Source organism: Agelaius phoeniceus, chromosome 3 (assembly GCF_051311805.1).
Source record: "Agelaius phoeniceus isolate bAgePho1 chromosome 3, bAgePho1.hap1, whole genome shotgun sequence".
NCBI lineage: Eukaryota > Metazoa > Chordata > Aves > Passeriformes > Icteridae > Agelaius > Agelaius phoeniceus.
The window spans coordinates 33,538,982-33,561,655 of NC_135267.1; the positions used below are offsets into that span (position 1 = coordinate 33,538,982).

The following is a 22,674-nucleotide window of genomic DNA, read 5'->3' on the forward strand; positions in this document are numbered from 1 at the left end:
CTGTGACATCACTGCACCTTTCACTTTTTTCTTGCATTGCTTAGACCTGTGTGTAAGGGCTTAAAAATACTGTCCATTGTATATTCAGGACTATTCACCATGAAAGACTTTATCCCAACTTAACTATTATTCTGACCATTTGATCAATTTCCTCCTCAAATATGAATATTCTTTTCATCACTTTTCACCCTACCTACAGCAATAATACATACACAAATTTCCCACTTGCATGATAAGATTAATGCCAGACCACATGAACATTTTCTCCAGCTATTGGCTCATATTATTCTTCTTACATATTATTTAGAATTTAGCCTTGGAGTCTGAATTTTCCTGATAAAGTTCTCTCTCTAAATCCAATCAGCCTAGTGTCTGTCTTCTCTGCTTCACAAGCTCTTCTCTGATTAAGACTGCTTCTTAGTCTAGTCTAGGACTCTTCCTGACAATCATTTTTTTTTCTTTCCCCTTCTTTGTTTGCCATGTCCAAAAGAATGTGCTTCCTCTATCTTGCAGCTATCATAACCACACTCTACAGGAGCAGCTACTCTAGCAGCCTCTAGTATTTCTCTTCACTTTGCTGGTAGGACAGTTTTCTGCCCTTGATTCCTCCCTCCTCCTCCTTTTTATGCTTCTTATACTGCTACAGTTTATACTGCCCTGGCTTTAAACTCCTACTTCTAGCCCAACTAATCATTATGAAATATTCAGATAATAGACATATTACAGCCTAACTGAAGATGAGACTTACTATTGTACATACTTTTTGAGTATATTGCAAACAGCTCTTTGGCATAGCCTAGTTATCAAACTGGTTTAAGGACAAATCAGTTTTTAGGATTTATTTATTCTGAGCTTTACTTAAAGTAAATACAATAGTGGTATTTCCTTCTGTTAACCAAGCTACACCTTTCACTGAGGATCCAGACTACAATATCCAGATAATCTAGCTTTCATAGAAGTTACTCAGAGAATTCCTTTAATGCAAGATAGAGATGCTTCTTCTAATGAGACAGAGCATGAAGCAGACTTTACAATATTTAATATTCTTTCTTCAAAACACAGGCTTTGGTTAAAGATCTGCATGCTAAATGCTAGAAATAGGACTACAAAAAAAAAGCAAATTAATAAAACCCCTTCTCCTTTGTCCTCTCTTTCCACTCTTGTCTTTATAAGGCGTCTTAATAAATCTAAGTATACACATTACACAAAATTTTTATGTAATTTTAGATGAAATTTTAGATTTTTATATATAATTCTACAAGGCAAAGAATATGATTTTCAAACACTTCACAGGAAGTGACTTTTAATTATTGTATTTTTAACTTTCCTTCATTAAATAAATCTTTTCAGCAAAACCACAAAGACTAGCAAACAAGGGATTTATTGCTGCAACTCTGAGCTGGCAGGAACCACTGAACTAAATTTAAAGTCATCGCCCTTTAAAGCAACAAAAGTTATTACAAGACATCAGTCTTCTCAGTTTCCTGATAAATTACTATGTGCTAAGGGGATAAAGTGTACTTTTAAAAAAGCTTGAAGAGGCTTTAGTAGTCATGGCAACAGATGTGCACAACATCACTCATTTGCTTATCAAAATCACAACTAAGAAGGGGGGGGAAATGCCTTATTAGGTATATTCAAAGCTTTTATTTGGTTATGATTTTGATTGATTCAGTGATTTCTTACAACCAGTATGCTACAATCATTAGTCTAGTATAGAACACTTTGTTAAAATCAGCAGTGAAGAGTGAACTTGTGAATTGCCTTCAAAGATTAAAGTCACCTTTAAATGCTATGAATATAGTTCATAGCATAGTCAGGACTGTTGTTGAAGCATTTTCAGGTTGAATTACAAAACAGCTTCATTCAGGTAATTCCTATGTATTGAACAAATCCTTGTGAGACTAGTACATGGTTCAATAAAACTCAATATACAAGTTAGAATTGAAGCTGAGGGGGAGTACCAGAGAAAAATCTTTGTTAAATTGTAACTATATCAGCTATGCAAGCCTTTCTATTCCTTTTATAAGCTATAGGATTGCCACTTATCATTTCAAACAAAAAACTTATGCTAGTGGCAATGCAAAAATCTCCCTCCAAAGGAGATTGCTTTTCTAGAGAACAGGACTGCAAGCTGTCCTTACCTCATGCTCCGTGTGTCCCAGCCTCGGACAGCAGTATCGTTGGCCGTGGCAATCTGGGTACAATTGTGGTGTGGACTCCATCTGCCCGAAGTAAATTTTAATTGTCCTTTCCCTTCCAAGGCTGTGGAACTAGACAGCTAAAATAATGAAACAAAGCTGGCAATGTTTCTAAATGTAACACTAAAATGAAATTAGTTGCAATGAAGACAAAGCTGTTCAACAGCCTATTGCTCCAAGTGCAACAGACTACCAAATCTGAAGACTGAAGGAAAAAAAAAGTAAAGAAACAACAAATAAAAGCTAGAGCTAATTTTCTATCACTATTTTTTTAAAAGGCTTATGCAGTGTAACATATGCCAAATTATTACAAGTACTGTACTCTTCTATAAACTTAAAAAGTTTCAGATCATTGTTGAAACAGTAGAGAGACAATATGGGCACACTGCACAGATTTGTAGCTGTCACATACACACACAGACCCACGTGCATTTAGCTTCATTAACAGTCTTACAAGATTTTTTTCCATGTCAAAATGCCAAATTTTATCTGTAGTAACAGAATTATGGTGTCAAAGACTCTTTTTGATAAATGTAGCAGCTTTTAAAAATAAAGAAGCCAAGGCCCAGGTGCCCATGTCACCACATACATGCTTGTGAAAATAACAGTAGATACTAGATTACAAATGTACAATCTGTGAGATAAAAAGGTTTCAGTTCCAAAACCAGGCCTGCACATCCTAGAGCAGGCAGCTCTGCATCTCCACAGTTAATGAAAAGAAGGTCCAAAGTAATCAACTTTCTCTTGGAAGTTGTATAGCAAGTTATCCCCCAATTTCATGTGAACATGGGGGAAATCAAAGCTGCCTACACTGCAAATTACTTTTACTTCTGAACACTTACTGAAACTGTTTAATAGCTAAAGAGGAACATCAAAATATTTGCATTTAATCAGATATAAAATTTACACAAATTTCAAGCAGCTACACAAACAGCAGACTTATTTGGTCATCTTTTACACAACTTTCATATTTCAAAATGTTTCATTATGAGGTATTTCACAAAAGCAGATTACGGCACGGGATCCTGTTGGATCCTAATGCAACATAAATATTCTATTTAATGGTAGATTTCTTGGCACAAATATTATGCTTTGATGGATGAAAAAGACTAAAACATACAAAATGTTTACATAAACTTTAACTGATATCAACAGAAAAATATGCTGCCAATACTAAATGGCCTACATCTATTTGTATATTGTATAAATGTTCATGTATGCATTTTGCTAAATTTTATTACTACAACTCCACCAAGAATATCATATTTCTTTAGCATTATGATTAAAAATCAAGGAATTACAATACTAGATTTTTTTTTTAAAGAACATGGAATTCCCAGCATACAAGATCATATACTGCTCATGTGTTAATGAATAACATTAACACTTTGGCCATACCTACTCCTCTAGAACAAATACTGTCTGAAAACCTTTCTACAACTCACATATTATTAATAGAAAGAAAAAGCGCTGCATAGAACACTGGACACTGGATAATAAAATTCAATTTTATTTTTTGACACATACTAGATTCCAGGCTCAACAGAATATTCATAGCTTGTGTAGGTCATTTAAAAAACTAAATAAGTTTCTTTAGAAAGCAGACTTGGCCATTCAAAGCTTAGATTGGGGGGAGGGAAGCCAATGTTATCACTGACAGTAAGACAGAACCAACAAAGGGAGTATATTTCCTCTGGTATTTAAAAATCTGCTCTTGAGATGGAAAGCATCATAATAGTCAAAACATGACTCAGGGCAGAGGGTCTTTGTCAGCAGTAGACTATACTTTCTCCAGCATTCGAGACATATATATAGACACACACACACACATACACAAACATATATATATATATATATATATATATATATATATATATATATAATGTGTCTTCTCATTTTAACTTTTATAATGTAAGCTACTATAAAAAGATCAAATGGGTTGAGGCCAGCACAAACATACTGTGATATTTCTTAATAACATATGAAAAAAATCACCTACATGGCTAGATGGGCCAATTCATCCTTGCCTTCATAAGCAATTAATAAGTAAATTAAATGACATCTTTCCTTATACAGATGTCCATCTATATATAATATACAGACAAGTTCTTAATTGACTCGGCCTTCTTTTCCATGTCATCTATGAACCTGGAAGCAACTGCAAGGATTTAAAGGACAATTTGGAGATAAAGAAGAGAAATTTTCATACATAAAAAGGAATTCTTATGTAACAGAAGGAAGTATACAGGTTTCCTTCCTAGACATCCAGGAAACAAAGGAAACAAAATTGGTAGCTCAGAATCACAAATGCAGGTTCAAAACCACCTTCGTTGTAATTTTAATTCATACTGAATATATGGACAGGTAAGTAAGTGCACTTTTTACCTTGAAATCTTTCCTCCACTTCTTTAAATGCAGAAAAGCTAACTACAAAAGGGAAGGAAAACATGACCTACCTGTATTTTAAACATTATTCTTGCATGAAGGTTAAGATCTGTGCTGCCCAGGGGATAAAGACATGCAGGTGTGAGGGCCTCACAGGATACTTTAGGTAAACAATTCATGGTATTATTTTATAAACATAAAATGGGAGTTACATTAAGGAAAAAGGAAAGGAATAGAGTACAACTCAATGTCTACTTTTAGACAACAAAATTATGAATTACTCTTGCAATGCACAAGGATCACACTGATTTCAGAAAAGAAATCTAGAGAAAATGAAATCTTGAACACCATAAAATGGTTACTGGAGTATGGATGGATTTTACATTATTTCTAAATGCTTAGCTGGAACAATGCCTAAATCTGGTGACACAAGAAGAAAAATAGAAGGGCAGCATGATATTATACTGCACTTGCAAGACAGCAACACTTTGAGGTAAGAAAAAAATCTTCTAAAAAATTAAACAATGTAACATGATCAGAATAGAACTGTTTATGTTATTCTCAGTGAAGGAAAGGGTTTTACAAAAACAAAGGACCAAAATACGAAAAAAATCTTTCCTAGGATATCCTAGATCATGGACTGATTTCTGTGCATTCAAATCAAAGTATCAATGACTCCAACTTATTTTTGTCAAAATATGAAGGACTGAGATTGATTTTCCTGCTTCAAAATTTGATTACAGAAGGTCTGACTTGAAAAGAGGAAAGGACAGGCACTATCCTTCAAAAAAACCCAAACCCCAACATATATTAAGTGTTAAAGGGTACACAAATTATCTAGGAAAACCACAAGCACCATGGAGACCAACTATTCATGCTCTCTTCCAAGAAAAGAGCTATGTGACCAAGAACAGAACAGGAAAGTACTTAGAAGAAAGATATATTCAGGGCTACACGAAGTAGACAAACCCAAGCAGACTATTCTGAGATTGACATTAAAAGGCATGAATGTTTTTCTGACTTGTTATTGACAGAAACAGAAAAGTTGATGAGGATGGTAAATTGAGTTCAACTCCGCCAACTGCAGGAAACCATGCCATGGAGTCCTTTCATAACTGTTTTTGACTCCTGAACCATCTTAAAACTATTTACCTTTTCAAATGGCCTCATCAGATTGGCAGCTCAGAGCTATTCTCAGAATAGCTAAGTAACAGAATTCACATATTTTTAAGTGCTGAGTTTTTGCATTACAGTAAGAAAATATTTTTATTCCTTAAACATAAGTTTTCTGCTTTATACTACAAAAATTAAACTAAATAACCAGTTCATCCTCTGAACTATATTGTTATTCCTATATGCTGATGATGCATTCCAAGCTCTGCCAGCAATAATTTTCATTATTTCACTCCTACTTCTGTTCTATCGTTAAGGTGACCATTAAATAAAATTGATTCCAACCCTATGAGCTGGTTCCTATTCTCATTTTGATCAGTAATTTCCCTTTTATTTTTCTTCTGACAGTTTTCTGCCCTCCTATAGTTAATCTATGTTTATTTTAGTTGCAGTAATAATGGGATACTAAAAAATTCTCCACTGAATTCCACAAGGTATTTCCTGCCTTGAGAAATAGCAGCTATCTTGCCAAGAAAGCATCTCATGCTTATTCCTAACGTTCTCTCTATTTGGATACATCGCTTTTAACCAGATAACCTGTGAAATCTTCCCCAAAATATATTCTGCCTTGCCTGGAATGCCACTGCTTGATATCATCTGTTGTTCTGAACCAAGACCATATGAATGCTGCTAAATAATCCACAAGAAATCTAAAAGGAATATAATTATAATAGTTTGGATTAGAATGATCAAAGCCACACCTCTATTTGTCCCCTTTGTGAAAACATATGAAAACCAGAAAAATATCTAGATTTTAATATCTCTATTTCATTCTGTTGCACTCATCTGCCATGCCAAACATACTGCATTTACTTGAGGAAGAGTTCTAGCAATTTGTTGACATCTGACCTCAAATCTGTACACAGAAATATTAACTGTCTTCTTCTCAGCAGATTCTATCCACACCTTGTGCATTGTCTGGGCTTCTCTTGGGTCCAGCTAATGATTATAAATGGCAAAGAATAGCTAATTTAATTGCAAAAGGTAATGATGCAGGAAGCATAAGATTAGTTTCACCCCAGAAGGTAATGTCCTCAAAACAATAATAAAGGGAGTGATCAAAAGGACAGGAGAAGCTTGTCTTAATGTAAATACAGGCAAATTGAACACTGTAAGGTGGAAACACGTTAGCAAAAAAAAACACTGAAAGAAAATAAAAAACAAAACCCCAAACCAAAACGAACCCAAACAAACCCACTGAACTGTACAGTAAATTACAGTTAGCAAATGTTTCTTATCCCAAGCTGACTAGATAATTCAGAGAATGAACACACCAATAATTTTATTACCAAGAAGCTCTGAATCTATTGGGAACTGCACAATTCTTCAGGCTAATTTTAATGAAACAATGTGACTTGTAAATCACAGGCAGATACAGAAAAGGAACCAAATAAGACTCTGAAGTTTTGATCGCTGTAGAGAAGCAGAAATTTTGGCCGATACAAAATTTTAAAGACACACATATTTTCAGGTTTTCATTTATATTATACCTGAATATTAGACAAGCTTTCATAAACATGAAAGTTCCATAAAGAGTAGCATTTGGTTTACCTCTTGCCCTTAAAATGGCCTATAATATGTACTTATGCTAAAAAGGGAAGCAATTGGTGTTGTAAAAACAGGAAGACCAGTGATACACCAGTGTAATGAATACCCCCTTACCTCTATTGCCTGATACAGATACAGTGGAACTGATCTTACTTTTAGTTAACAATGATGCTATTATTAAACTTGAACAGTATCATGTGTTTTTTACAAAAAGAGAAAACAATTCCAAAACACTGACATTTCTATTATTTTAATCCTAGGCTCTTGATTTAAGTTTTAGTCACAACATTTTTTACTTATAACAACACATGTACACACACAGAAGTACACTGTTCTAAGTCTATAGCAACATATATATTTTGTAATGATGTTCTCCCCTTAGCAATCCCTGCAGAATATTTAAGTTGACTAGTGTTGAGGAAAACATTCAGTAGAGGTAGCTTGGTGTGCAGCTGCAGTGCCAGCTGCAGACTGAGCTCTGGATGGTGGAGGGAAACGAGGCAAGGGGCTGGGAAGAAGCACTGACCATTTGCACAACAAAAGGCACAGGGACCTGTGTCACCAGTCAGTTGACTGGACACTCAGAGACACAGCAGGAGCAGAGGATGGAGAAGAAAGACCCCAGATTTTGCTGCATAAACTGGAGGGTATAAAACCTCAGGATTTTCTTTATTCAGGGTCCCTCATGAGAGGCACCAGCCCAGACTGTTGTTTTGCTGTAGCACTGTGATTAAATGACTTAAGGGATGGAGAGGACTGAGAGACTGCTTGGGAAACCTGGGATGTGTGAGAGTGGGGCATGCAGGGAGTCCTGCAGGGCCCTGTCAGCCCACTGGAGGTGCCCAAAGTCTCTGCTCATGGGAGTGTGACTGCCAGAGTGACTCCTGGATGGTCAGACAGGGACATTTCCCCAACACCAGCTACATCCCACTTACTCACTGCCTGCTTGAAACAAAGCATGTTAGGTGATAAGACAGCAGGTGGCTAAGAGATCCCAAAAATGGACAACCTTTCATCTTAATGAACAGTAAAGACAACTTTTCTTGTAATTTACATAACCTCCGTGTAACTGCATATAAAGGAAATGTTGAGGGTTTTTTGGCTTTTTGTTGCCTTTTTTTAAAATTTGCCTTAACATGCCTCTTTTTTAATATGGCAAGACCCAATTTCTTTGCTTTAGGCTGTTCTATATCTGTTTTCCAGGCAAAAAAAAAAAAAAAAAGCTCTCATTATTACTATCTCAATGAAGTCTCACTTTACATTCTGATCAAAAAAAATTAAAATACAAATCATGTACTTTTTAGAATTACGATATACTATGCATGCAACAATCCCTTATAAACAGGATATAACAGGATATAACAGAAAGAAATCCCTGTTTCACCAGCAGCTCATTAGCCTACAAACACTCCTTGTCCATGGTGAAAATCAAATGGAAAATATATTTACTACTTACCACTACTAATGCTATCTGTTTTATAATCAACCTGTTCACACAGATTTCTCTCACATTCTAAATACTACAGCAGCAAAAATTGGGGTAGAGTGTTGATTTATGGAGGAGGGTTTTACTCTTTTTTTTTAAAGAGAAAGCCAACTGTGTAACAAAATATTGCTTGCTTTTCTTTATTGCTCTTTGTAACTGTCAGCCCTATATATTTTTTGCAAATATAAAATTGCTGCAAAATAAAAGTTATTATTTTTCAGCCATATATACAAGTACACAGGGAGTTGATTTCTTAGTAAGGAGGTAATCTTTGAATATTTGAGAAATGCACCACAGTCACTTCTAGTCCTGAAAAAGCCTATGATACTGGACTTCAGCTTGTCTTAATTTTCATTACTAGAAAGTCTAGCACAAGCCTCTTAAAGAGATGCTTATGCTTTTCTCAGTCTTGTTCAGCTGGACTCCAGCTAGCTCAGGAATCTACAGATATGTGTAAGATAAATTTGTTGCAGACCAAAATTCAACATTCAAAAATTGCAAGAATTCCAGTCATCTCAGAAGTGACTCACTGGGCTCAAGATTTTGATGCATGGAGATATGTTTTCTGATAGTCAAGTTTCAGTGAACTTTCTCTATCAGACTTCACTTTAACATCAGTGTATGACTTGGTATTGAAGTAAGAAAACTGCTGGAGCAGAAGACTGATTATGCTAGACAGTTATTCTCAGGTAAAATTTTAATCACAAATAATTCTTGTTTACAGTGCAATCACATGAGATACTAGATTAGATGGAAATACAGAGGATCAGTCAAATTCAATATCAAGCCTCCTGAGGGCCTGACTGTAAAATCTGAACAACATTCTTAACTTCTGCAAACAAAGGTTTTTAACAAAGATTTTTAAGTGCTCTAATCTGAAGATGTCAATCAAAGGTTGATACATCTACTTTATTAGGTGAAGTGGTTTCTTTGATACAGAATTTCACATTTGCTTGTATTAGTTTCCTTTCATAAAAATATAAACATATAACGTCACAACTTAAATCCCCTTAATTCCTTTATCACTTTGCCTTCTAGAGGTCTTTTGTGCCATCAACATTTGATGTACTACAAGAACATTTTAGAAGTAACAATTAAAAAATACTCTAATAAGTAATGCTACTTGAAATACTGAAAGGATCTGTAAGCTGATTGCTGCTTTGAGGATAAAAATACTGATTCCCCAAATCATGCTGAAATTACAAAATTTGATAGCATCTATTCCTCTCCAAAATTACACAGATCATAATTCTAGCAATGGAAGGAAAAGAAAATGGAAATCATAGTTATCTGCACAAATATTTGTGTGATAGAGTAGGGGTTTAGTTTTGATAAAAGCATAGTATAAGGAAGACACAATATACAAAATTCTAGTAAATAATTCCCAAGCAATATAAAATGAGGAATAAAAACCCCATAAAATTTGGCATTCGTGACAGTATTTCCACAGAGAAACTGATGATACACCAGAGAGCAGCCTAGAGGAAATCATAGACTCATAGAATGGTTTGGGTTTAAAGGGGCCTTAAAGATCATTTAATGCCACTCCCCTGCCATGGGAGGGAGGTTAGGATTAAGAAAAAATCTGAGAGAGTTATGAGAAAGTGGTTGAACACTGAAAATATTCATTAACATTCAAAAGGATTTCAGCAAGTGAGGACAGAACTGCACAAGGAGTGAAAGCAGGAGAAAGGGAAAATGCTAAGTTGCCTAGCAGTCTCAGAGACATGAGGACCCACAGCATGGAAGCAGTACCAACCCCAAAGTTTTTCAGTATTGCAGAAAGGTTTGTGTCTTATGCAGACATTAGGAAAGAAATACTAACTAAGGGAGGTGTAATGCAGGGGATACATTGCCTGACAGACAAGCTCCTGGAGGTAAGCTGTCAGAAACTCTCAACATCAATTTGATAAAAACAAATACTAATTTGAAGCCTTGGAAAGCAACATAACTATTGAAGTTGCAGGTGAGAAAAACCCCTCAAGTTTCTCATCTAGAGAAGGAACCCAAAGGGCTTAATTATAAACACAAAGTATTAAACTATATTATATTACGTTGTCATCTATTTGCATGCAGTCAGGTCGTATAAACAGGGAAGAGTTTATGGACACAGTGTATTGACTAAGTTGAAAAAACTGATTCTGCAGCATCCAGGAAAAGAATTAACCCTGACCTAAGGAGTTAAAGGTGACAACAGATCAATTGAATAGCAATGTCCTTGGCATAACAAGTTTCCATTTATAAGCACAGATGGAATCATTTGAAGTTTTCTATATACATTCTATCATATGGCATAATCAGACAAAAATCTATGCCAATGACACTTATTATATATGTTCCTGAATAAGACATTTTTAACAATAAGTGAAATAATATGAATAAACTGTATATTACTAAATTAAACTAACATTGAAAATTCAAAGCAGTACATAGCAAATAGAGAAACTTATATTATGCTTATACAATTAAGAGTTGTAAATTAAATAAAGGGTTGCATGGTATTAACTAACGTGAGTTACTACACCATTATCTGAATTCAGCAACCTTTGGCTTGACTGATCATTAATTTTTCCACTTGTAGACATTCACCAAATCAGCACTGCTTTATTCTAGATTTCTCACTATAAAAGCAGTAAGGGGAACTCTAGAACAAAGAAAACATTTACCCGCTACCGACAGGTACTAAAATACTACTCTTAAACACTCTTGAATAAGACAATGGTAGAATATTCATTTCCCCCACCTACCTTATAGGCAATGAGATACTTCTGAACGAATAGGTAAAAGATTAGCAAATTCTAGGCTAAGGAATGCTGTTGTTTGGACTATATTAAAGTTAGCATTATAGCATGTTTTGTTAAAAAAAAAAATTCTTACCACAGCTTTGGCTGAACTTTCCTGCAAATCCCACAATAATATGTTGTTATCAGCCAGTGAAATAATCTTTTTACCATCTCCCATTGGCTCCCACATAACACTGCAAAACAGAAACAGAAAAACAACTCAACGTTAAAATCCATCCGAATTTGAACTAGAAGGCCATTTTAATTCTGTGGATCTGATCTATACCAAAATATGTTAAACCATATTCCTTCTGGTTTCCTTAGATGAAATCCATCAGACATTTTAAGTCCAAAATCTGCCATTAACTAGCAACTTGTAGCAGTCATTCTGCATACACAGAAATACAACCAGAGACCTTGATGTACACTAATTTTAGAAGGCTTTAGTTTGAAACCTCAGAGTTGTTCATATGGATTGTTATGCATCCTTTTTGAAGGTGCACCAAAAATCATAAGCCTTAGTTTTGATGCAAACTTCTTCCAACTCTTCAGCTGTCATCATGACTTAATCAGCATATACTTTTAACCTGTGATTCACTTCATGCTATACAGGAAGGAATGCAAGAAATCAGTCCTCCTCTCTTATTCTGTCTATGAAAAGCAGCATATTTAAGCCAGTCAGGATGGGCAGCTCCACTAACTAACTAGGCACTCTAACCCTAATAAATTTGCTGGAGGTAACAGTAGGATTGAAAGAATACTTGTCATTTTATGAGAATAGGCTTCTATTTTTGTAATTTTCTAACACTTTTGCAGCCTCCTAATAATTTTAGACCAACCATATACCTGAGGGTAGAGATCATAACTTTAGTATCAACAGGTTAACGGAGAAACTTCTTTCCATTTTAAGACTGAACCCTCAGCTATCTAAAAGCATTTGATATGCTATTTTCATCTTTTGAGCCTAGTTGAAGTCTGACTGCTTGAAGTTTCTCAGAAGTCCATGACTAGACCCAAATTTTTTAGTTTGTTTTGCTTTTTGCGTGAATCAATTCAGTAACTGGATGGTTGGAGACAGAAATGTTATAATTTATGGCTTAAACATCTTCATGAAAGACTTTTGCCTATTACAGCAAAACTGTATAAAAGCTGCAGAGAAAACCACCCAAACCCTGAATGGAGCCTTGGGCTGCATGTTGATGGAGATAAAGTGACTCAGGCCTGGGCTGGGGAAGAAGAACACATTCCCAGAGGGATCAAGCTGGAGACCACAGCCCAGGGCTGTCAGCTGCCAGGCTCGCACAGACCCTCACACCAAAGGGTGGGGGGAGAGAGCCTTTGGGTGTGTGCTGAAGAAACCTCTGGTGAGAGGCAGTGACCGCCCATCCTCTGCTGTGCAGAGCTCAGCTGTAGGGCCCCTTCCCCACAGGAAAGGTGATGGGGGTCTCATGGTCCCCCAAAACCCTCCCAAACACTGCACTAGAGCAGAAACTGAGTGGCAACTTCACGGTTGCTCTTTAAATAATCTATAAACAGAAGACAAGTAATTATATATGTTGTATTTTACCCTGTTTTGTTATCATCTAACTCAGGATGCTTCAATAAAGCTTGCAGCTAGTAGTTTTTAGTATAAAAAAATAAAATTAAATCCTAAAGAGAACATTACCTTAGCAAAAAATAAGAGTATTTAAAATATTCACTCAAATGCACACATGAAAGGAACCCACAATCTTCTCCCATGCTGCAAAGATAGTTAACACTTCTATCAATAAATATACTGAACTTTTACAAATGAACAATTCAAAGTCCTCCATTATAGACTAAGGAAGAAAAAAAGCAACATGCAAACACTTTCATTGATATGAACTGCAGTTATGCCACAATGTTGGACAAAGCAAGCACTAACTACTGCTTAACTACAATTACAGAAGTGACAACCACTTATTTCCATAAATAGAAAAATTTTGCTGGACTGAAAACTCTCATGCACTGAAAAATGGAAAATATACCCTTGCATTTGGTAACTCAGCAGACCATCCTGCAGCTTCCATGCAGCCCACCAGAAAAATTCACATATTAAGAACTCAAATATTGTGCCTGCTTTGCATTACAATGATTCCAATTTAAAGATTGCTGTTGCTTATCAGATAATCAGGACATTAATTCTAGGAGACTGGAGATCAGACCAAGTACAACCTGGAACCCACGATCTCGTTCCCTGCCCAAGTGGCTCTACAAAACAGCCACATTTCTGAATGAAATCAATTCTGGCTATTTTACAGTGTATTGAAGTCTGCTGCAGGGAACACAAGTTACACTTCATCTCAAAATTCTCAAACATTGAGATCTAATTCAGAGTCCAACTGAAGATGTGGTGAAATGAGAACCACAGCTTCCTAAAAAAACCTAGAAGGTAAGGTGAACATTTTAGCTAAAAAGCTGCTGATCAGTGAGAATTAAGAAATGAAGGGTTATTTTGGACAAGAACCCCAAAGACAGCTAGGCTTTATTTTGACTCTTGCATTATTATTATATTTAGAAAAAATAAACTGCTTTACAAATAAAAAAGCATCCCAACAAGGAGGTGCCACAGAAAAATCACTTATTTCTAAAATTTTTTTTCATTAAATTATCATATATATGACACACTATCCATAGAGCAGCTGCTGCCATAGACACCATTTCTATTCTGTTGCTTGAACAGGGCTTAAAAAACTTGCAAAGTGAATATTATGGATGTTTGACACTCAGGAAAGAAACATATAACTGGCTTGTCTGTAGATCAAGTAAGGTGGTCAGCCTAGGAAAAACATTTTTGTAGTATCAGCGTCTGTCAGGAAAACACACAGGTAAAACTCTTGCCCAGCCTTCTGGAGGCCTCAGGATGACTATATTTTTTTCCACATACCAAGGCAAAAATTAAGGGCTGAAACAAACTTATTCGCAAAAACAATCTATGCAGACTTACCTCAAAGAAAAAACATATCTACTTTTGAGAGGGATACTTTGAGTGTTTTCATAAGGGATTTTTCAACGATGGAAATATGGATACAGCACATCCTTACTAATTTATACTGTTTGTAACAAACTGCATGGTTGGCCAGGGGAATAATATCTAACAAAGCAGGATATTCCTCTGAGTATATTTCTCCAGTGATTTAAAACACATGCCTAAGATGATCTAGGTTGCCTAGATCTGCATTGATAGTTGAAGACAATCACCACTCCTTCTGATCAGAAGAACAGAATGCTAAAGGTTTACACAGACCTAGCACAGATGTACCCTCTAACACCTCTAATCCAGCAACTCTTAATTCCGGGGGAATTTGAGGTAAAGAGACTGCAAGAAGCAGCTGGGACTGTAAATGATGTGGTCTCCCTAATTTACCTCTCCATCACCATTGCTAGAGCCTGAACACTGGGATGGATGGACAGTGGGAGGCTGCAGGGCATCCCTTCAGGTCTCACAGACATTTTACCAAATAGACACACTTGATCACAAATGTACAAGGGTCAATTCTTTCATCCAACAGGCATCCAAAAGACATTTCAAAACCCTGAATTTTTAACTACTATGTAAGCAAGTGTCAGTAGCAACATTGCTACATCTATAGTCATCCCAGAATATTGTGCTGGAAAGAATTCTACCCTAAGGGATAAATATTCTAAATAATAAATTCTTAATGGGGCTTTGGAGAGCAAACTGGAGTCTGATACCAAGAAAACAGGGGCACCTGTTCAGTTAGTTCCTCATGAACATTTAAATTTTTCCTGCATAACTGATTTGTTCACAGTTCTGCAACACTGTTTTTCTTTAACATTTCCCACTAACATTTTAAGCAATTCAGTAAGACTGAACATAAAACTATTAGAATAAATAGAATAGTAGTAGAATAAAGAGAAGTATCTATTTCACCTGCAAAATCAGCTGAGGCAGACTTCAACCCTCACTTTTTTAGTGGTATGAATAGCTTAAGTGACATTTCAAAGAGGAAGAAGACCCCTTTTAAAAACAGCTAAATTTCCTTTCAGTGGGGAAAAATCCCAACTAATTTAGCTGTAAAACTGGGCAATATGGTAAGAGCAGAAACTAAACTATGTTCAAGTTGGGATGGAGAAGTAAAATAGTACTCTATAACCCCCTTTTTTTTAACTTGCAGAGTAACACAATTTGTGCACTATTTTCTGCATCACGATTTATGAATCCAAACTAAACAAAAACAGCTGCAAAGATGTCATAAAAACTAATTTTCATTCAAGCATATGGAATCTATTTAACTTATTAGAAGTTATAAGTTAACTGAATGCATATAGTAAGTTCAAAAAATGAACAAATAATTACTTTTCCCTTTAGTATTTGCTTCAGTGTCAGATTTTAGCTTGACTAAGTTTCCCTCTTCTTTACATGAGTAGAGTCAAATTCTGATTAAAAGCTAACATAATAAACAGGGCATATAATACAAAGTTCTATTGTTTCAGTATCCAATTAATGAATCACATTTATTCCCTAGAAAAAGTGATTACATTGAAGAGCCTAAAGTTTTAAAATTGCACAATACTAAGCACTCAAAATTTCCACAAACATTCAAGGGAACGAAAATGAGAAAAATGAGTGTTCTAAATTACTCTGCTGGACTGAGACATATTTTAGAGGATGACAAAAGTAGAAAAGGAAAGAGAAAATGCAAGGAAGACAACTAATGGTTGAACACTGAACACTTGTATTTAAATATAATAAATTATTTTATTTACAATAAAGAAGAATCAAAGATTCAAGAGAGCAAAATCCTGGAAAGAATTCAGGATCACACAGAATTATGAAGAGAGCAGAGACAAATACAGTTTAAATTTTACCAGTTTAGAAGGGATCAAAATATAGAGGCCATTATCTGATAAGCAGCTGTTAAGATAGATTCCCAGTGAAACTTGTCATGTAGCAAGTTAGGCCAAAAAAATTGTCTCTATACTTACTGTAATATCAGAAGTGGCTGATGGAATATGTGGAATGAACCAAGTGTGGAATAATTATTCTTAAATGCTGCCAATTTCAGATATATAATTTTCTGAAATTCTGTTCATCATGTGAAGATACAATTAATATCTACTGGGCAGCTGTTACAACCCCTCCTCCTCACCCAAAAAAATAAGAGTTCAGTTTATACACCAGAATATGCAACTGACAGTCTTGACATTCTCAAAGAAACCTCTATACAAATGTCAGAGGGAGCTCTGTCCTCACAATTATATTTCAGGTAGTGGGGCATACGAAGTGTTAAAATAAGATTAAAAAACTTATGACTGCATTTATTACGTCTTTGCTATAAAACATATCTAACAGCTACTGTACCACATATTCAAGACCATATATCCTTCTAAAAGTATTGTTACTTTTGGGTTTATATTCATTAGGTTTGGACTGTTAAATAATTTAGACTTTGTTTATTTTTGAATGAAACCATAAGGTAGAACCTTTACACATATATCCTGAAGCCTACAGAGGAGTTCTAGAGAAGAAGTAACATCACTAACATCATGACAGGAAAGAGAAGTGATACCTGAATAACACATGCAAGTGTTAGAGCTATTAAAAACACCATTCTCGCTTTTGAGTTTCATATTCTCTCACTTCTTGGCTTTTTTACTTGAAAATGTTTTGGGATGGCTTGATTTTGTGGGCTTTTGGGTTTTTTAAAATAAATTGAAAGGCCAAAAAAGTAAGTAAAACACTATTGGATTTCAGTTATCTGTCTTCAGGGCATCAATTATGAATGAGCCTAACTTTGATCAGGTGACTGTGTGCATTAATGGAATGAACATGATGAAGCAATAAAATGTTATGTATGACATTTCTACTCAAGTTGAAAGGACTATAAGAGTGAATTTTGTACTTCTGTAAAAAGCCAATCTTAATGAGGCTGATTTGTACTGTGGATGGCCAAGGAAGAGATGGTACTTCTCTGTACTTATTTGGAGACCTTCAATGAAATGCCAAATAAAATCTAAGTATTTAAACTCTGTGGGAACAGCTCATTTATAATAGCTTTCTCCTTTGTGAATTCAAAGTTCTAATTTAATATTTTAGTGATAAACATCCTGGAGTTCTTGAAACATCTGTGACTCTAAAGAATTTATAATTTCTCTTCCTCTCTACAGTCTCTTAGATATGGTAATATTTGCATGTTCATATCTAGGATTGATTGAGTGGGATACACAAAAAAAAAAAAAAAAAAAAAAAACAAACAACCTGAGCTAGTAGAGCAGCCTAATGAAGTAATCTATCATTATTACTAACATATTCATCCCTTTCAAACAAATTTTTAGCAGCTCTTGTTTTCCACATAGAACATGAATTCCTCACTCCTCACCTTTCAGGCTTCTCAGAATTGAGTCTCCACTTATATTGCCTCTGTAACCTCCATTAATTTTCCTCCCTTTAAGTTGTATTTCACTGTTCATCTAACACTTTTCCCCTTATTTATTTTCATTTTATTCCACATTTACTCCATAGCTCACAATCCAACTTACTTCACTTGTTCCCCTCTCTTTTGAAGTACATAGCTTAGTACTGAACAGGATTTGCCCTATTTTATATCTGCCACCTTTGGAAAGCAAAAAGTAAGATGCTAAGCATTGAGAGGCAAGCCTGCCTCCAGCAGAATCAAGAGAAACTCCCTGCTGTGTTATGAATTCAAGATCTCACAGATTATACTTTCTCTTATGGTCTGTAGTATCTTCTTTCTCCAAGGACTATCCTGTCAAGTCTACTACCAAAGGAGTCTGCAGCAAAACTGAGAGAGAAGTAGAACAGGAGGCTACTATTCTAAATACTAAAATACAAGTCTTCAGGGGTTTACCTGACAAGAATTCTGGGGATTCCTCCAAGCTGCACTCAGAGGAATAATCAAAATCTCATTAACTGCTGTCCCATTTCCTTGGCCTCTCCTATGCAGACAGAACTGCTTCTTGTAAGATATCCAGTGGCAAGTTCCTTTAGTTGAATCTTACAACATTGCAGAGACCAACATGCTTACTGTTATATGGGTTTAACTCTGTATGAATACATACACTTATCTACAAAAGGAATTTATTGAAGAGACTTTTTTTTCTTTTTAAACACACGAATTTCTGTGTGTATCTGGGGTTTTCCACACTGAAAGTAATTCATCCAGGATTTTTGCACTTGAAATCCTTCCATTTTGGCTTACATGAGGAACAGCAGGCAGAGGATGAAAAAATCTTAGGCTAGAATCAAACAGAACAATTAACAGGCCTATTTGTTGGCCTAATTTAAGCATCTGTTTAATTTTCTGAACTCTCTTTATGCCATACAAGAGTTTGAATAAAAATGCTGATGAGTCCCAAATTCAAAGCTTGGAGTCAGTAAACAATCTCAGGTACTAAAAATGAAAGGTTATGCTTAATTTTTAAACACAGTAACTCATGCAATCCAGATAAAATGGAACTGTAGGAAACAAATTTCTTTTTCACTTGACTGTAACGTTTTGGATATTAGATTTTTGCCAAAGGTTTTGTCAAGACTAGAAAATTATTTCAATAGATCTTGAGTGGGAAGGGCACAGTGTTCAGTAGCACAACAGCAAAGTTTAAGATTTTAGTCACAATTGATTGAAAACCCTCTTTTGGTCTTGCTTCACAAAAGAGAACTGGTATTAAGCATGTCTCCGCTGGTTTTTAGTAAGAAATTTCAGAGAAATTGGAGCACAGAATTCCATAAAGGAGATGAGAAAGGTAAGAAAGTGCAGAATGAGTTCTTAACATCAGTACAGAGTTGAACAAACCCAATTCCTGACACACCAGACCTAGAAAAAAATCCACCCCTTGTGTTTCTTAGTGCATGATACTAGAAACAAAAATCTGTGAGGTAAATTTCAGCTACCAGGCTCACCTTGAAAAAAGCATGATAAGGAAGGAAGCAGAGCAGGGTAAACATGAGAAAAACTACAAGCAAATAAAGACCTGAGGAGGGTGGTAGATGCTAGAATACATAACCAGTTGCATGTTCAAGAAAGTTTTGCTTTTTTTCCTGATTTACAATCAAAACTCACTTACTTATGACCTGCAACCAGATCCATAAATCTAATGAAGCATCTGTGCACTGGATACCAAGACACACAAAAAATATCTTGCTACAAGCTGCTATCTGGAGCCACTGTCACAAAGGTTGACACCAACATTACATGCTCCATCTCTAAACTGTACTGGCAACTCTGCCCACTCTTCCAGGCCCAGCATAGAAAGATATTATAGAAGCCCAGTTTTTTATTTAATCTTTTTTAGCATGCATTCTGACTAATAATAGTCAAAATTAACTTAAAAAATGAAGCCTGTATCAAATCATTCATGGCCATATTCACACTGCTCCAGCATGCTGTGGCATGGTCACACTAAGCTCGGATCCAGCATTCAGCCTGTGGTTTTCCAGGCAAAACATAAGGGTATGTGTGCTCTAATGGCAAGGCAAATGACAGATCCTTCTTACTGCAAGTATATGGTGTAAGACCACCACTGATCTCATAGTGGTTGTGTACACCAGAACACTGGTCTTACACTGTGCTTTGAAAAGTGTTTATACTTTGCATTGACAAAAATGGCTTTTCTGATTCCTATTTGGTTCCAGCAGCAACCAAACCCTTACTGTCTAAGGGCTTCATGTTTTTCTAAACACTTAAGTAGTGTAATACAAAGAATACAAATTGTATTACAATTTGTAATACAAATACCTTGCTATTTGCAGCCAACACACCACTCACTGGGGTGTGGCCTTTATGTGACACATTTAGCACAAAAGGCCTAATTGACTCATTTTTGAGTTGTGTCCAATATGCGCGAGACGGGAATAGAAAAATCTGCGCTAAAGCAAGATCCTCTAACTCAGCTGTGCTTTCCTGAGATGATGTGAGGAGTACTAATGCCAAGTATTCTCTTTAAACCTTTTATCTCTCTGTAACACTAAACATTTTCAAATCTCCATGCATATATATACACATGCACACAGGTAAAGGGCATTAAATAGCAGTAGATATTTGTAAGCACTAAGTACTGAACAAAATCAGAGAGCAGATGACTGAAAACTGCTCAGGAGCATGTTATCAGCTGTTATTAGAGCAAAAAACAAATTCTGGGCATTCATATAATTCACATCCTGACAAAAAGCAGTGATACGCCTCCTATTCCTCCTTTAGTGATCCGGCTACCATACAAAGTTCTGGCATTCCAGCATCAGATAGAAACTGATTATGGAAAATTAAAAGACAAAGCACAAAGCTTAAAAGATTAAAACAAACTACAAAACCTTTTCAATTTAGTAGGGAATATTAATTATCAAAAAGTGTCCACAATAAAAAGTGAAATCAAATAATAAAATAATTATAAGGAGGAGTACTCATATTAAAATATGTAGCAAAGAATTAAAGGATGCTACTATGAAGAAATTTAACACTCAGAAAACCCGTATCTTAGAAAAAAAATCATCTATAAATTTTGAATGCACTTATATGCCCTATCTTCTCAAGACCTGCCTAATAAATAGCATCTTGAATTTACCCTTTTTCTTTGGTTAAAATTTAATCTGCAAGGCTCAAACTAGACATCTGTGGCTAGAAATGAATGCTTAAAACTTATTATATGTCCTGCATCTGGTCAGGAAGCAGTGGGAACATGTCATATACCCACATCCATAAAGCACCAAACTTGCAATTACATCATGGACAAATTTAACTTCCTCTTAAATAACAGAAAGGGGAACAAACTTCTGTAATAACCTCTTGCTGTATTGTAGCTCTCCTTGTCTTGACTTATACAACAGATAAAGAGTAGTTACACAGGCATCATGTAACATAATGAATTCTTATCCTTATGAAACAATAAATTACTCACACTAAATCAGTCGAGTGAAGACTAAAAAAGAAAAACTTACATGCAACATCAAATTTATATCCCAAAAGATTCAAATTCCAAGTATTATACCTTTGTGCAACAAAGGCTTTAGATGGGGGCAGGTGGGGAAAAACACATTCAAGCAGTACACAGGCTGTTACTCCATATGTGTTTGCAGGACTTTAATATATGTTTTAATCTATGAAACATCTGGGACTAAAAATCCAATTTATACCTTTTTTTAAAGATGGAATACTTTTAAGGCATATAGCATAGTTTCTTCAATATAAATCTGCACAAAACTAACAGCATGGGTCTATCCTTTAGGCTTTTTCTAGAAGTATAAAATATGCAGAATCCTACCAGGCCATATTGCCATGGGCTGTGTTGTCAAGGTGACAGAGTAGCTCCAGGGTTTGAGTGTTGCTTGATGAATCATCAGGGGATTCATGACTGCCTGATTCCAATTCCTTCGGCATCCTCCAAACAGCAGCACATGTCATGACTTTAGTGTCTGAAGCTAAGCAACAGAGAATAATGTCAACAGATCATTGTATGGGAGATGCATTTTGTACACACTGCACCAACATTTACACAAATCTATAAGCAATGCACATCTGCTGTTTGAAATATTTAAAAATCTTATACCAAGATGAATTCAAAGAATGCAGAATGTGGCTACAGAGGCAGACCTCAAGTTAGCACACAAGGTGCTGCAGAACTCATAATTAGCATGTATTTGACATATGTCTTCCTGAACAAAAGCAAAATTAGGTGCTTATGAAAACTCTTTGGGACGCATGTTTTCCAAGTTTCATTTCCCATACTGATGTTAATGAATATGACAAGTTACATTGCTTGATTCCTTAACAGTAAAGATACAGACATCATTTAAACACTTCTAACAGCTATCTATCTCCAGTTTAATCCAGAGTGTTATCTCATATCCTTTACTACCAGCAACTGTTTATTGCAAAATTAGGTTTCCCAAGTAAGTATATACCTCTAACCCCAGCAAATAAAAATGGCTTCCAAAAGAAAAACTGAACTTTCATGCATATAGCAAAGTATTACAATGTATGAAGAACAAGGCAACTGTAGATTGAGGAGAAAATACCATATGATCTGTGCACATATGGCAGTGCCCATCACCCAATATAGCAATTTGTAGCCGTGCAGAATGGGAGGAGACCAGAGCAGC

General features: G+C 35.6%; 1 protein-coding gene across 1 annotated transcript in view; it reads right to left on the bottom strand.

Annotated features, from left to right (window-relative positions):
* The window catches only part of EIPR1 (EARP complex and GARP complex interacting protein 1), a 74,074-nt gene that overhangs the window by 15,539 nt on the left and 35,861 nt on the right, over positions 1-22,674 (bottom strand). Inside the window, exons 4-6 of the mRNA XM_054628806.2 lie at positions 21,837-21,993; positions 11,671-11,770; positions 2,145-2,281 (exon numbers count right to left, since the gene is read on the bottom strand). Of these exons, the coding sequence (XP_054484781.1) occupies positions 2,145-2,281; positions 11,671-11,770; positions 21,837-21,993 (394 nt within the window). The remainder of the gene's footprint in view (positions 1-2,144; positions 2,282-11,670; positions 11,771-21,836; positions 21,994-22,674) is intronic.